This window comes from Psammomys obesus, unplaced genomic scaffold (assembly GCF_907164565.1).
Source record: "Psammomys obesus unplaced genomic scaffold, mPsaObe1.curated_primary_1811, whole genome shotgun sequence".
Lineage (NCBI taxonomy): Eukaryota > Metazoa > Chordata > Mammalia > Rodentia > Muridae > Psammomys > Psammomys obesus.
In genome coordinates this window covers 12,614,100-12,630,128 of record NW_026585691.1, presented here as the reverse complement: position 1 = coordinate 12,630,128, position 16,029 = coordinate 12,614,100, and the positions used below count along the sequence as shown (strand labels likewise).

At 40.6% G+C, this 16,029-nt stretch overlaps 1 protein-coding gene across 2 annotated transcripts in view; it reads right to left on the bottom strand.

The window, feature by feature from the left end:
- Positions 1 to 15,802, bottom strand: part of Hmgcll1 (3-hydroxymethyl-3-methylglutaryl-CoA lyase like 1) — a 117,037-nt gene extending 101,235 nt beyond the window's left edge. For both annotated transcript variants that reach the window (XM_055596916.1, XM_055596917.1), the window contains exon 1: positions 15,603 to 15,802. In XM_055596916.1, the coding sequence (XP_055452891.1) occupies positions 15,603 to 15,710 (108 nt within the window). In that variant the 5' untranslated portion in view covers positions 15,711 to 15,802. The remainder of the gene's footprint in view (positions 1 to 15,602) is intronic.
- Between the last annotated feature and the right edge of the window lie 227 nt (positions 15,803 to 16,029).

The window sequence follows — 16,029 nt, the reverse complement described above, 5'->3', positions numbered from 1 at the left end:
CAGGATATGACAGAATAAACAATGGTGTGCCACCTGACGCAAGGTTAAATCCAGTGCTTGCAGGGTGATGGCCGAGGAAGAACTTTATTAGCTTTCAGATCCCTTGCTGACTCATCTAGGAAGTGAGAATAACAATATATTTTTTGTTGAAATCATATATGATACTTAGAAAACCCCACTGGAATTATTTCAGTTATCTGATAGAGCAGTTGTGATCTTGATTACATGATTACAAAAAGCCATTACTAATTTTTTAATATTTAGTGCATCTACCACTTTATCACGTACACTCTTTGACCTTTTCCATGTAATAAACCAGCTGCAGATCCACAGCAAGCATGCTAAAATAATACTACTCCCATATATAATACATTTTGATATTCATTTAATATATCATCACTATAGCTTTCCCATTAAAAGGTCAACAGCCGTATGCCTATTTCAAAGAACTAATAGACTGGAGAGACCTGCTTCTTCAAAGATGAGTATTTATGCAAGCTTTATGTTCCATCTTCTTTAGCTAAAGTTCTCCTTTCCATATTTGCTAGAGCATACATTCAGCAGAGTTATATTAAATGAAATATTAAAATCATGCCATAAGGGAATGAGGGCTAAGTGATAGCAGACACTCGTGAGTGAAACCCTGAGTAAGTACATCTGTTTCTCCACAGGCCTTGGAAATGTCTTTTAAACACAGCTCTGAAGCCCAGGCAAATGGAGCGCCAAATTACCTTGTGCCATAACATCTGAGCAAGTCCACAGCTTTCTGAAGGAGGTCTGAGCCATCCCGTATCATTTTAAAAGTCAGAGAAATCTTGGCCTGTAAATCGAAATCTCAAAAAAAGTAGAAATTGTGCCTGATGAAAATAAGATTCCTATTTTGACTTCAACATTAACCTATGATCAGTTTCCATTTCACAGTGAAATGAATACATATTGAGTGAAGAATTTTAAAAGTGAATGCCAGACTCGGTACATCCAGTGGGTTACAGATGGAGAAACTCGGTGGCAGAAAGCCACTCCTTTAAACTCTCTTTAAACTCCAAAAAAAAAAAAAAAACCTTTGGAAGGAAACCCCGAAGGAAAGATGTCTGACAAATACCCTGGGGTTCCAGCTGCCTTGTTTGTCAAGCTTCCGAGACCCTGTTGCTTATTAACAAAGTTCAGCAAAGAGACCTATGAACACTGATTTCTCAGAGCGGAGCATGCATTAAAGGAGTTTATGATGCAGTTGAAGTTTCCTGCCATCTGCATCTCCCTCCTCCACAAATCCAAAGAAACAGGACTTAGAAAATCACAACCATGAGGTGTCAGTTGCTGTGTGAACCATCCAGGGATACTGCCTCTGACCTGTGAAGTACAGCTTAGCCTCAGCAACAGGAAAGATGCCCAACTCGTAAGACATCATTTTAGGTACCTCAGTGTTTATCTTCTGGTACAAGGAAGAGTGGAGGGGGGACAAAACATTATTAACTCATGAATTAACTCCAGAGAAACACCATTGTTGAAAAGGAATGAAAAGCTAGAACCTAAGTTTTCTGATCTTCATAACAGTAGCCACAAAAGAAGAAAAGGAAACAGACTTTGAACTCCCATTTTACTAAGACAAAAATAGGTAGTATATGAAAAATAACAAAAAAAAAATACCCTGACAAATTCTACCTAAAATATACTTAGTAAATCTCATCACTACAATAATAGCAATAGCTTTCATAAAACTAAGTTTACATTTTTCAAATAAAGGAAAGTAATTAAAAAGCTATTATCATTTATACCAATGAATTCTGCTGTACCCATCAAATACAATTTATTTGCTTCTATAAACATTTAATGAAGCCATTAAAAAGCTCAACCCAGCTACACACACACACACACACACACACACACACACACACACACACATTTAATATAGCTGTATTTTCTATTTAACCACACTTGGTAGGAATATCTGTCTGCATGCAGGATACATGGATGGGACCATTAAAGATGCTTCTTTCAAATTGGGGCTGGCAAGAGGGGAGTTAAAATGTGTTAGAGTGTACACAAAGTATTTATAGCATTAATATCCAAAAATCAAAAGAGTGTCTAACCTCAGATCAAACTGAAATCACACAGCAGAGAAAGTTTTAAGATTATTGTTCTTCTCAATTGTTTTCTTTTAGGATACAAGAGACTAAAAAGATAAATCTAAGTCTATGTGTATAAGTTACATCTATTTACAATACTATATGCATATATTGCCTTATTTATTATGGATATGTGTGTGCGCCTAAGTGTATGTACATGAAACATGTGTGTGCAGGAGCCCAGAGATGTCAGAAGAGGAAGTCAGAGCCCCTGGAACTAAGGTTACAGATAGTTGTGAGCCAGCTTGTAGGTGCCAGAAATGGAACTGGGTCTTTCACAAGAACATGGTGCTCTTAGCTCCCCTTCTCCTTCTGTATGGAAGAGGAACAACACCAGAATTTTTTGATCAAAGCCTCAAGAAATAATTTTATATTTACCTAGAATTTTATGCAATGCATGTAAGTGTATTATACACAGAGAGAGAGTTTGAGAATAAGAGAGAGAGAGAGAGAGAGAGAACATGGATATAGAATATGTCTTAGAGTTTCTATCGAGTTTCTATTTCCATGATAAAACACCATGAGCAAAGCAACTTGGTTAAAAAACAGTTTATTCGACTTAGACTTCCACATTGTAGCCCAGCATTGAAGGAAGTCACGATAGGAATGCAAACACGGCAGTAATCCGGAGTCAGGAGCTGATGCAAAGTCCATAGAGGACTGTTACTTACTGGCTTGCTCTCTATGGCTTTCTTGTAGAACTTAGGACCACCAGTCCAGAGGGGCACCTCCCACAATAGTCTGGGCCTGCACACCTCAATCATTAAAAAAAATGGTCTACAGGCTTCCATACAGCCCAATCTTATGGAGGCGTTCCCTTAATTGAAGTTCCCTCCTTTCAGATTTCTTTAGCTTATGTCACGTTTACGTAAAACTACACAGCACAATGTACTTTTAAAAAAATGTCACCTAAGGTGACAATACTCAACGATCTATCAACAGACTAGCTAACAAAAACCCAGTACCAGAAATGAGAACCTCCATTCAAGTTCTTGGTCATGGTAGTCAAGTGACTCCTCAAACATCTTACACTAACGCTGCTGCCCTTGGCTACCCTCAGGAATTGAAGGTAAGCCCCTGTTGCTCAAGGCACTGCACAGTTAGGACACAGAAGTGGAATGATTTGAGTCGGATCTAACCTGAAAGCCTCTTTTCCGTGGTCTAGCTTCTACAGTTCCAGAAAGTACTGTGCAAGCTGCCAATGGAGGGAAGGTATCGTCAGTCCTATCCAGCTGTAACAGGTATGACTCAGAAATTGACCAGCATGGCAAAATATCTGTAACGGTGTGATAATGACACTTGCATGTTGGCACTAGCAACTACTCTCCAAGTGGACTTACAACCCACTGAACAGGAGGAAAATCCTGCCTGGTACTGGAAACCTAGGCAAGCAGGCAAGACGAGACTGGTCATGGATCTTAGAAAAGAATCTACTGCCACCGCCTTTTCAGACCAGCGTAATTTCTAACATCATTCTAGAATCTATCCTTGTACCCACACAGAAGTGTAGCTCTTCCTCACCCACCCCTTTAAAGAAGGAAACCATTACAGAAAACCACAATTAGAGACAATGGAGAGATCAATCGATCATAGAGAGCTCCACCCAAAAGAACACGTCTAAGACATAATTCCTGTACCTGAAGCTCAGGAAATGTGTCACAGGTGGGACTACGAAGACTGTGAGAGCTAGAAGTCCAGGAAGTCAACTGTAAGACTGTGTCTCCTGGAAATGGCTGCTTAGGCAAGGTCTGAAGGATGATAATTCAACAGACATGCTAAGGCAGACGTGGGGGAGGGCGTCTCGTAGGGCTCCACCCCTAGACAGGCAACTACAGGCAAAACAGGCAACTAATGACTGCTCAGAGAGGAAAACTAGCCCTTCCCCAAAATGAACACCGAAGTGGTTATCCGATGCAAAGTAGTCAGACCTGAAATTGTATGCACGTAAACAACAATGAGGTCAGCAGATTGCACATAAATATTTGTATATCTGCACATACATACATGTAACAGTATTAACCCGAGAAAAATGGATCATCAATTGAGAGGGGGTGATGGTGGAACATGAGAGTGGTCAGACAGGAGAAAGGGGAAGGAAAGTGATGTAATTACACTTTAACTAAAATATGTTTTGGAAAAGAAATAACTCTCCGTGTTTCTTTCCTTCAACTCTGCACATCTCGCTCTGACGAGAAATGCATTCTTACCTATTCAAATTGTATTTGACCCTCAATTCTACCATTTCCATAAGAACTGCCATTCCTGTGTACTGAATTTTAAAGTTTATGGATTTGTGTTTTTAATATGATTGCAGTGACTGGAGAGATGGCTTAGCAATTTACAACATTTATTTCCCTACAAAAGACCTGAGTTTGGTTGCCAGCATCCATAAGGGACAGCTCACAACCGTTTGTAACTCCAGCTCCAGGAGATCAAGGGCCTTTGCCTGGACCCTGCTGGTACCTGCACTCACACGGACACTCATATACAAATAATTAAAATCAAATAATTAATTAAAAAATCTTTAACTACAAGAAAGAATTGAAAAACAATTACTTAAATAGAAAGCAGACTAGTGAAGCTAGATCGTAAAGGAACAGAGCAAATCAGAACGTAAATGTGACCTTGGAGAGCTAGAGAAATCCACAAAGAGAAGTGCTGCTCTTGCAGAAGACCAGGGTTCAGGTCCCAGCATGTACATGGTAGCTCATGAGAGCCTGTAGCTACCTATCCTGAGGGAGTTTCACACCTTTTTCTGGCGTCTGGGAACACTAAGCATGTACATGGTATACATACATACATGCATGCAGCCAAGCCACGCATACACATAAATTTAAAATAAAAAATAAATCTCTAAAAGTGTAGTCTTGGCACAAAAGTTCTACTGGTTTTATTTCCCATAAATCTTTGTTCCTCTTCACCTAAATGGTTCTCATCACGCTGCAACAGAGCTCCGGACCTCATTCTTTCGTCCTTCTACTCACAACACTGCAATTAGCAGAGAATCAGATTTTTCTAGAATAGGAAAAGAAGCATCAGTTCCTTCTGTGAAAACCATTAGAACTCACAGCTCTGGCGTGTTAACTGTCCCTCTCCATATTCTCTCCTCTACCCTATTCTCCTTTCCCCTTTCTCTCTTTATAACACGATATTCTATTTTACCTTCTTACTAGGTACCTTAACTCTGTGGTTATCTGGACTGAAACTCGCAGATGACCTGCCTGAAAGATGTACTTGTGCAGAAGTGGCACAAATGATACGGAAAGTAACCAACCACTTTCTGGTTGATTTTAAGGCCCACTGTAAGAGACAAAACACATTCCTGACACTGCTAAAATGGCCATATGAGACTCGCCATATTAGAGGCCTAGTTTTCCCTATTATTTCCCTATTCCCACCCCTATTATTCTGCTAAAGAACTATAACAATAAAACGGCTGCTAATGACATATTGCTACACCAATAGATCAGTACATCACTCAGTCCTCACCAGAAAAGCTCCTTCTTTCAGTGGATAGTAATTAACATGGAGAGCCGTGTGCAGGAAGTAAGAGACTTTGGCACGCTCAGCCCTAAATGGATTTTTTTTTTTATCAAACCTCTGCCCTTTCCCTCTGCACAGCTATCCAAGCAGAAGAGGTGCCAGAAAGACCCAGAGGTGACTGATAATTGCAAAGAAACCACATCTTCTAGACACAGCAGGACTGAAGGGTTGATGAGCTCACAGAGACTATAACAGCAAGCAGAAGACCTGCACAGATTCAAAAGACAAAGTCTGAGAACTAAAAGGGGGAAATGGACGCGAAGTTGCACCCGGAAAGCTATTTGAAATTGATGCCTGCTGAGTAAGAGAAAGTAAGTTTTCTCCAATGGAATGTCCCTGGGTATGTCCCCACACTCCAGGGTGGCTCATGCCCAGGAGTTGTTGGCAATACAAAACACAACCTTTTTTCTTTTCTTTCGTCTTCTTCTTCGTTTTGTTGTTGTTGTTGTTGTTTGTTTTGTTTTTTTGTTTGTTGCTTTGGTTATTTTTTGTCTGCCTGAGTGTGTGTGTGGGTGTGTGTGTGTGTGTGTGGGTGTGTGTGTGTGTGTGTGTGTGTTTGTGTATGTGAAGGAAAGTAGCATTGACACTGAAGGAAAAACATGATCAAAATATATTTTATAAAATAGCATTTTAAATTTAAAAAGAAAATGAAAAAAAAAAAAGAAGCCACAGGTTTGGTTCCTCTATGACTATGCAGAAATGACAGGACATCTTTTCAAGTTCTTTTTTAACACAGGGCATTAAAATCAGAGTTTTCATATACTAGGCAAAGGCTCTGCACACAAGCCTTTTAAATTCATTTATCTATTGAATGTATCTAAATCTTTGACATCAACATAAATTATGAAATTGTGAATAAATCAAAATACAAACCTTCATTGGCCTGTGTAATTTCAAAAGTCTTTACCTAGAATTGTTTTAATGTGATGTTTTATTTTGGAATAAATGTTTTTGAGGATAAGATTCACTATTCAATATTTCTGTAAGAAAATATAAAAATGAGTTGTAAACATGATTCGATCTAACAGAAGAAAATAAAAACTCCTGCATATTAATTTAGGGCTGAATTCTTATTATTTGGAAAAGGACAGTGTTCAAATGGAAAGATGGCAAGCTTCTGATGCCTTAAAGACAAATCCTGCTAACTAAATTATTGTGAAAAATAGAAACGTCTTGAACAAGCTCATTATACTCTTTCCACATAATTGTCCACCAAACAAAATGTCCCCCAAACAAATCTTCCTAAGCACAGGAAGCAATTTGATGCCTAAGACAGCTAGAAAGCAAATGTATATACAGGTGTTGTTTTGTACCTACATGTTTAAGCTCAGTACAACAAAATAAAATATTTCCAGAGATGAAATTTTCTCAGCTAGGCAGCAATTTGCCCCTCCTCCATAGATTAATAATTGCCAGGCTACTCGTAGGAAACCAGAATTCTAAAAAGATGCTTTTGTTCTTAGGACTTTAACCAGGCCGGCCAAAACATTCAAATTCAGAATCCAGTTAAAATGATCCAAATGTGATCTGATTTTGTCTCTCAAACACCTCATGTCACCTGCACGTGATGCATGATGTTTCTGAGTCTGCAGTCTGGCCTCCTGGTTGACTAGGAAAAATGAAAAGAAACAGAACTAAAAGCTAAGCATGGAAGAGGGCGGAAAACAGAGAAGAAAGGGTCAGAGAAAGTTACAGCTCAGAGTGAATAACTGTGAGACTCAGAGGAGCTCGAAGCTGACGAGGAAATAAAAAACCAAGATCACAGCGTAGGGGGAAGGAAGGATGGAAAAGCCAGCTGGAATCAGAGAACGCAAGGAATCCAGGAGCCAACAGAAATCCAAGGACAGAAAGTATTGAAGATTGAAGGGAACAGGAAATTTATTGGAAACTGAGTTGTTTTTCCTTTTGTATCCAATGCAATTCTATTCCAGACTGAATTCTACTCTTAACCTCAGGGAGGGCAGAAGCGAAGTCAAACTTCACAGCAGACTCTCCCCAACCTGCATCCCCATGAGCAGGGGCCAAGAGCTCAGGAGAGACTGAAAAGGAAATGCAGTATGATCCCATGCTCTGACTACAGTTGGTAGACAGTGGCAGCAGCAGCCGGCACAGAGCTTACCAGGACAGGGTGAAGGAAAAACAAAGACAGCTCGGAGCCAACTGAGTGCTGCTGAGTCTCAGCTTCCAGCACAGTCAATAAATAAACTCTTCAAGCGCTTCCTCTCGTGGTTGCAAGGGAAACAAGGGTGCAAACTGAATGTTCTGGAGGTAGAACTTCCTGAGTTCCCAGCCTAACTCTGCTATTCTCTAGCTGCTGTCAGTGAGCAAGTTTATTTAACCATTGTGCACCATAACTGTGGAACCTACAAAACAGACTGCTGTCTGTGACGATTCGATGAAGCAATCAGGAAGCACCTGGAAAGTACTGAGCATCCAACACTGATATCCATAAAAAGTGCTTAAGACAGGAAGTCCATACAAAACAAAATGGTTTGATTAAAGAAGATGAGGGGGATACAAAATTATTGCACACTTTTTTTTATGGAACACCAAGAAGCGTGCCTCCTAAGAGGATAAACACTAAGACACTCCCAGGGTTTCTAACCTCCTTTCCACATACACACGACAGGCATTCCCATTCAGGAATCAAAGTGTGTCCAGAGTTGATCCAGCTATTTGAAAAGTCATAGTATAAGAATGTAGAAACGTTCTTCCTGTGGGTTTAGAAAGAAATATTTAGAACATACTTAGAAATTACACTGGTTTATGAAAGTGGCAGTGGTAGGTTCTAATCTAGGTCCAGGACCTCACTAGCAGCTGGTAGGTTGAGTGAGTTTATAAAGGAGGCATGAATTCGTTCCTATGAAGCAGGCTTTGGGTGCAACTAGACAGCTATTGGTCACCCCTAAAATGTATAGCTGTTGCCCTCCTGGGATAGCTTGCTGGGCTGTCATTCATTGTTGTGATACACAGGCTTCATGGTTAGATAGAATGATTGATTGCTTTTCTCCTCTGCTGGCTTGCATACAGAGCACCTCCAGATACTGTAAGAGCTGGTCCTCAAGGTGAAGCCTTTGGGCCAGATCCAGCTCAATTTATCCAAGTTTTGTGTCTGAATTGAGTGGTGTCTTTTGTTTTGTTTCTCTCTCTCTCTCTCTCTCTCTCTCTCTCTCTCTCTCTCTCTCTCTCCATAATGACTGTAACCTACCATCTCCCTTTCTAGCTCTCATCAAGGAAGTTTCTTTTTGCACAGATAACAGACAATTCCAGAAATCCACAACTGGTCAAAATGCAGAGAACACCCACTATGGGCTGCCCATCACCTACTGATACCTCTACAATACAATCCATACACCTGTGGCCCAGGGAACATTATAGAAAAGGAGGCAGAAAGATTTAAAGAGCCAGAGGACCCAGATATCTGAGATAGCGTTTTCTCCGTATGACATAGGTGCTGTTCCCATGTCATCTCAACAACATAATCCCTAAGCCAGCATTATGGCAATACCAATTGATGTGCCAACACAGATGAGGGAGATCAATGCCCCACATCTAGATGAAGAGCTGTAGGCTATCAATGGCTGCTGAGAGAGAGAGAGACTCAACCTCCCCGGGAACAAGGCACCTGATAAGGTGGTGATTCTCTCTCAGGTGCTCAGCCACAAACATACATGCATAAGAGCAACATTAAATGGACTCAGTATGTTGCATTTACATATACAAATATACATGCATGTTTGTACAACAATAATAACCACAGAGGAAGTCATAAACTTTACAGGAAGTTGAGGAGACACAGGAGTTTTAGGGGGAGAGGGAGGCTAGAAATGATATAAACATAGCACTCACATACGAAATACTCAAAAAATTTAAGTAACAAACATAATCATTTTTCCTAGATGATAGTTCAAATTCTCAGCATTAAAAAATAATGAAGCAACTTTTAAAGTGAGCAAATTCATTATTTGAGATATATCTTATTTCCAAACAACTGTGTTTATTTAAATATAAAAAAAACATCCCTTAAAGCTCATGAACAGGGGGAGGAGGGGCAGCCTTGCCAGGACACAGAGGAAGACAATGCAGCCAGTCCTGATGAGAACTGATAGTCTAGTGTCAGATGGAAGGGGAGGAGGACCTCCCCTGGACTGGAGGAAGGGCATGAGAGGAGAAGAGGGAAGGAGAGTAGGACTGGGAGGGGACGAGGGAGGGGGCTACAGCCATGATACAAAATGAATAAATTATAATAAATAAAAATTTAGCTAATTAATTTTTTTAAAGTTCATGAACATTGTTAAAGACAGGAATTTTGGAGTGGTGAGGACAATAGGCAAAGCAGAATATAGGGAAGTTCTAATAGTCAAATCAAACACAATTAAACTTCACCTAAAGATGGCAAGTCATCAGAGTACTGGATTTTAAGAGAGATTTATATCAAACTAACACATAAATGCAGAATATAAAAGTAGAAACATTTTCTAGCATATCACATATATGTGAAGAGATACAGTCATATACATATATTAAAAAGAAGCCAGCAGTGTGATGTGAGAGAGAGATGTAGAGATAAAGAGAGAGAATTCAAAATAAAAATATATTTTAAAGGTTGCTCAATGAGTACAGTATGAAGTTCTGGTGTGTGAGTGCACAGTAGAATGAATATAAATAACAATAAAATGCTGTATATTTTACAAAACTAGAATACATTATTTTGGAGGTTTTTATCATAAAGAAAATTAAATGTTTGATGTGTTTATTTGTATGTGTGTGTGTTTAACCTAATTTTAGCATTATATACTGTATCAAAACACTATATATAACAACTATTTTGAGGTCAAGGCTCAATAAGGAGATAAGACTGGTAATAGTTTTAGGAGTTGTCATAGTGTAGAAGGTTACAAAATCAGAGTCTGAGTGACGATAAAAGGGCAAGCTTTTCCCAGCAAAGTAGACCAAACTTCATGCTGACTAAGCACCTGGTTATACAATCTGAATTCAGTAGTCATACCAGGAGGGCAAATATAAAACAAATTGAGTAGAGATATGCATGTTGAAATTATCACACATGGAACTCAAATTTGAGATGTAAATAGTCATGATAAGACAATGGACAGACCCCCAAACGAAGATGTATTTTAACTCACACAGACATATTTTAACTCAAAAATTCTAAAAGCTACAGTGAACATACTGGAGCTCCCTGAAGAAATTTTTTTTTTCTTGTAAGTAGCTGTCTAAAGGTCATCACTTTTTTACATGAGAAAGGGAAGAATTATTCACCTCTTATTGAAATACAGGTGGCTATTTGTTATATTTTCAGGAGAAAAGGAAGGATCAAGGTGTATATAAATAGATACCAAATCTTGAAGGAAACCAAGACGGGAATTGCAGACCTTTTCTTCTACAATCTGCTGATCAAAATAGTATAAATAGTATTCATCTTTATTGCCTTTGAAGAATTATAAAATTAAGACTATGGAGATGGATCATTGTTTAGAGGCTTGCAGCTGTCCCTGCTTCATTTATTTGGCACTGATAAAATGTCCTGAAAAGTATAACTTAGAAAAGGGAGGGGTTAATTTCGCTTATAATTCCAGGGAATAGGCCATCAGGGCAGAGAAGCTACTGTGGCAAAGGCTTGCATCACTTCCACAGTCAAGGGCAGAGATAGACAAGTGCATTCGTGCTACTCGCTTGCTTGTGCTCTGCTCCAGTTCTCCACTTACACAGTCCAGGATCTCCTTTCTAAGGGGTGGTCCTGCCCAAGGCAGGCTGGGTCTCCCACATCCATCCATTACTCAAGACAGTCTTCCACAGACATTCTACAGGATAACCCCGGGTAGGAAGCCCCTCATCCAGACTCTCTTCCCAGGTAATTCTAGATTGTGTCAAGATGATAATTAAAGCTAACCATCACACTGGCCAAGCATAAGGAACAGGGTGCAGAATTCCAGCACCAACGTAAATGCCAGGTGGGTATAGAGGCCCTTCTGTAATGCTGATACGCAGGAGGCGGAGACAGGAGATGTCTACAGCAAGTCAACTAGCAGAACTAGCAGAATCAGTAAGATTGAAGCTTAAGTGAGGGACCCTGCCTCACTGTATAAGACAAAGCAAAACCAAAGAAGACATCTGATGTCAACCTCTAGTCTGCAAACACATGCACACACGTACACACGCCTACACACATACCTGCATGCACACGTGCCTACACACATTCAAACACATGCATGCATGCACAAGCAAACACACATACACACCACACATGCTTACATATATAGGCACACATAAAAAACTGTGCACCCTCAAATTACAGAACCCAATAAATTAGATTGGCACCAAGTTAGACAAAGCTGAAGAAGGAATCAATGCAAAGGAATATAAGAGAATACACATACTGAATGAGGAAAAGAAAGAATTAAAAAAATACAGAAAGAAATTCGAAACATCCACAAGTATCTATGCTACACACCACTGCCTAGACAAATGAAAACTGTGACTGGAAATCAAAGGAGGTGAAACATACATTACAATCAGACAAGAAGTAAGACAAAGAGCTGACATTTCTTGTCAAGCCTTCCCTTGTAACTGCCGAGATATCTGCATTTTTACTGCCGTTATGTATATAAATTATTTATTGATTTAAATTCTTTGTGTGGGATGTGTTCTAATTAATATTCTCTTGTAACTATTGTATGACACACACACACATGCTGAAAAAAGCAATCATCGCTTATTAATAAAAAAAAAACAAGCAAATACTTTTTTGTTTGGTACTAAGGACTGAACTCAGAAACTTGTGCATTCTAGACAATCACCAATTATTCCGTATCATCAACTACTCTTTAGCATTTTATTTTGTGAGAGTATTTTACTATGTCCTCCATATTCTCACTAAGTTGCGTCCTTCCTCAGCCTCCCCAGTACCCGAGCTGCCAGGCTGTTGTTCTCTTTTTAAGTTTTCTTAAGATTACATTTATTTATTTGTTTGTTTATATGTATGTGTGTGTTCATTTATTTATTTGCTGTCTGTGGGCTGTGTTTGTGTGCACGCACGTGTGTGTGAGTACATGTGCAAAGTGATGGGGGCACAACTTGTGGGAATCAATTTGCTCCACTTACTATGTGGGTCCTAGGATTGAACTGAGGTCATCAGATTGGGCTGCAGCTGCCTTTCCCCACTAAGCCACCTTACTAGCCTTCAGACCAGAAGGTTTTCAATAAGGTGGAGACTAAAGTGAACAGTCCTGGTTGAAGAAAAGCCATCTCCAATGCAAGACTGAAAACAAATAAGTGAATGGAGGACAAGGGAAAGAGAAAATACATGCATCAATACAAACTGACAGTGACTGAGTACATATATTTTATAATATCTCATATGGAGAATAAATACACGTTGATTCAGTGGGGACATTAAAAATAAGTTATTCCAAAATAAAATAGATATGAAGGCAAGAAATTGAACAAGTTAACAATGAGCATTCAAACTAAGTACACAGCAGTGAGATTGTTTCTTTTTCTAAAAATTTATCTCAGTCCTCACACGCTCTTTAGTGAGTATTCTAAAGCTACACAGTCACAAAACATATAGAGTTCAGATTACTCTCTCACTAAATTTAAGCAGAAATATCATATACAGAGTATAAAACCAGAGATAGGTTGGCACTAAGCTTTACTACTCTGATTAATTGATTTTTAAGAGATCACCTCTAATTCATCCGGATATTTTATATTTAATGCATACAAGAAAACTTACAGTGGAGGCGGGCTGGTCTACGGACAAGGCGACAGAGCTGTGCAGAGTGCTGTAACATACTGAGTAAGCGGGAAAATGAAGGAAAGAGAGGGGGGATCTTGTTTTCAAGCCTGTTACTACCTACCGTAGCCCTCACATAAAGAAGTTTCTGTCAATCCCAACTGTAACCAAGTTATCCCTCAACACATTCACCTGGCCCTCTCTATCGTCTTATCTCCAACATTCTACAACAAGTAAGTCGTAAAGTTTCTGGTGGTTTGTTTGTGGCATTCAAATTTCATTTTCATCTTTTCTTCACCGTCAAATCCTGGCTGGGGTCTATGTAACAAATAACAACACCCACACATGGGTATTCAACTGACAAGACTCAACTGATGCCTATTCTCCTTAACCTTGAATTCATCTAACAGCTATGTATTATATACTATAAAGTTACTCATCATAGTTTTAAGAAGACCTTCCTGAATACGGCTTGTCCTCTGCTTCATCATCTTGTCAGGAAAGATGATGAAACCATCTCCTATCAGCCTGCTGTTAAACACCATCCACAAAGCCAACAAATTGTACAAATCAGAGCACTGGGGCACACGCACAACTATAATGACCACCCAAGCAACAAAGCCCCGTGATTTCACCCCGAAGAAGAAACAGTGGAGTTCTTGAGTGTGTCAGATGAACTGACAGTTAAGGAATGCTGATAGCAGGATACATGGAACCACGAACCAGAATACGGCGACACGGGAGGAGGTAAAGCGCGACTTTCCATGTCGCCGCCGTCGCCGTCAGATTTTCACCGGAGGGCCCTTTTGTGCATTTCCATTAGTATATATTTACTTGTAGAAAAGAATGGTTTTCATTGCAGCATCACAGCATCATTATCCTCACTTATTACCCCTCCTCCTTCCTCTCCATTTCTCCTAATCTCTCCTCCGTCTCCTTTCATTACTGTCCCTCCCCACTCAGGCAACATAGAAGACATGCAAGACTAGTCTTTTGGGCTCTGACTTATTTCACAGGACATGAAGACTTTCTGTTCCAGGGCACCTACCTGCAAACCACTTGATTTTGTTCTTCCTTCTGAATAATAACCCATTGCGTGATTACGCCGTATCTTCTCTATTGTATCCATTCATCAGTTGACAGACACTGAAGCGGTTCTAGAACTTGGCGCTTGCAAATAGGACTGACCGTAGTCTAATTAGCGAGGAGCGAACTATCTATAAAACAGCCCACAAAGGCTAAGTCCTACTTCTAGATCTAAGTTTTCAACTTCGCGCATTGGAACACGGGACTGAGATTGCACCGTAAGAAAGTGAACAGCAGCCGTTGGAAAGGCTGGTGTAGCCACATAGCGAGACCAGGCTAGCCCACTGAAGTCCTAAAATAACAAGACCTACCTTGTTCACAACGTTAACAGGCACCTAGACACTAAAAAGGCTAATAGCCAAGGCCTCACAGAGCCCTTGACTCACAACAGGTTTCAACATTTATATACCGATTATAAATCGCCACATCATGTTATGTTTAAAGTTTAAGCTTTCCTGTGAAAAGTGAATTTCTTTATATACCTTATCTTCACATAACTGGCACGATTGCCGATAAACACTAAGTAGGCTATTATTGCCTTTATTTGACTCTCAAGAAAATGCAGGAATAATTTTATGCTGTAATAGTTTTATTTGTTTGTTCAATTTTGTGGACGCAGAAAAACACACGAAGGCTAGTCCGTGTTCTGACCTGACGTCTGATTATAACTGTAGTGCGTCTTCCTAGTGTGTATTGGCTTCATCCTCTCTCTACCACACAAGGGGACATGCTTGTAGGCTGTCATCACAAGCATGCGAGTGAGAAAAGGGCACTGTCCTTGAAAGAACGCCTGTGGACCTCAATTGCATGAGATAATGCGTCCTTTCCAAGGGAAACAGGCAGACGAGATCGCTCCTGTAGGTGATCTGCAAATGGTCTGGGGTAGGGCAATGTGTAGGCCTGAAAGGACAAGCCTGCTGTTCGCAGCAGAGAGGAAGAAAGGCGGTTCAGCTACAGAGCCACACACTGACGACCCAACGGCTGCAGAGAGGGCCCTGGCATCCAGGGGTGACACAAAGGGGATGAAGGTGAGGTTGATGGGGAAGAGGCTGTGCCGAAGGGTGGGGGCGCCCTAGGCCGCGTGGTGGTACCTGCGCCGGGTCCAGCGCGCCTGCCACTGAGTCCCCGCTCCAGAGATGCTCGCGGAGAAGCTGCTGGTAGCTCAGGCAGTGCTTCGCGGCAGATGGTAGGTTCCCCATGGCGCAGCCTGGGTGGCGCGGGCGGTGCTGGATCCCGCGGCCAGAGCTGGGGACGGATAGGAGCCGGGAGCGCCTCCCGCGGGTGCCGGGTGCCGGGGTCCGAGCTCCACTGCGGCGGCGCGGTTCCGGGGCAACGCCCAGGCAGGGATACAGCTGGCACCTGAGTCCTGCGCGGAGACCCAGAACCCGGATGGAAACAGTAAAGTGAGGCACGGTGGCCTCACCTTTTTCTTTTCTTTTCTTTTCTTTTCTTTTCTTTTCTTTTCTTTTCTTTTCTTTTCTTTTCTTTTTTATTTTTTTCTTTTCTCACAACATGGAG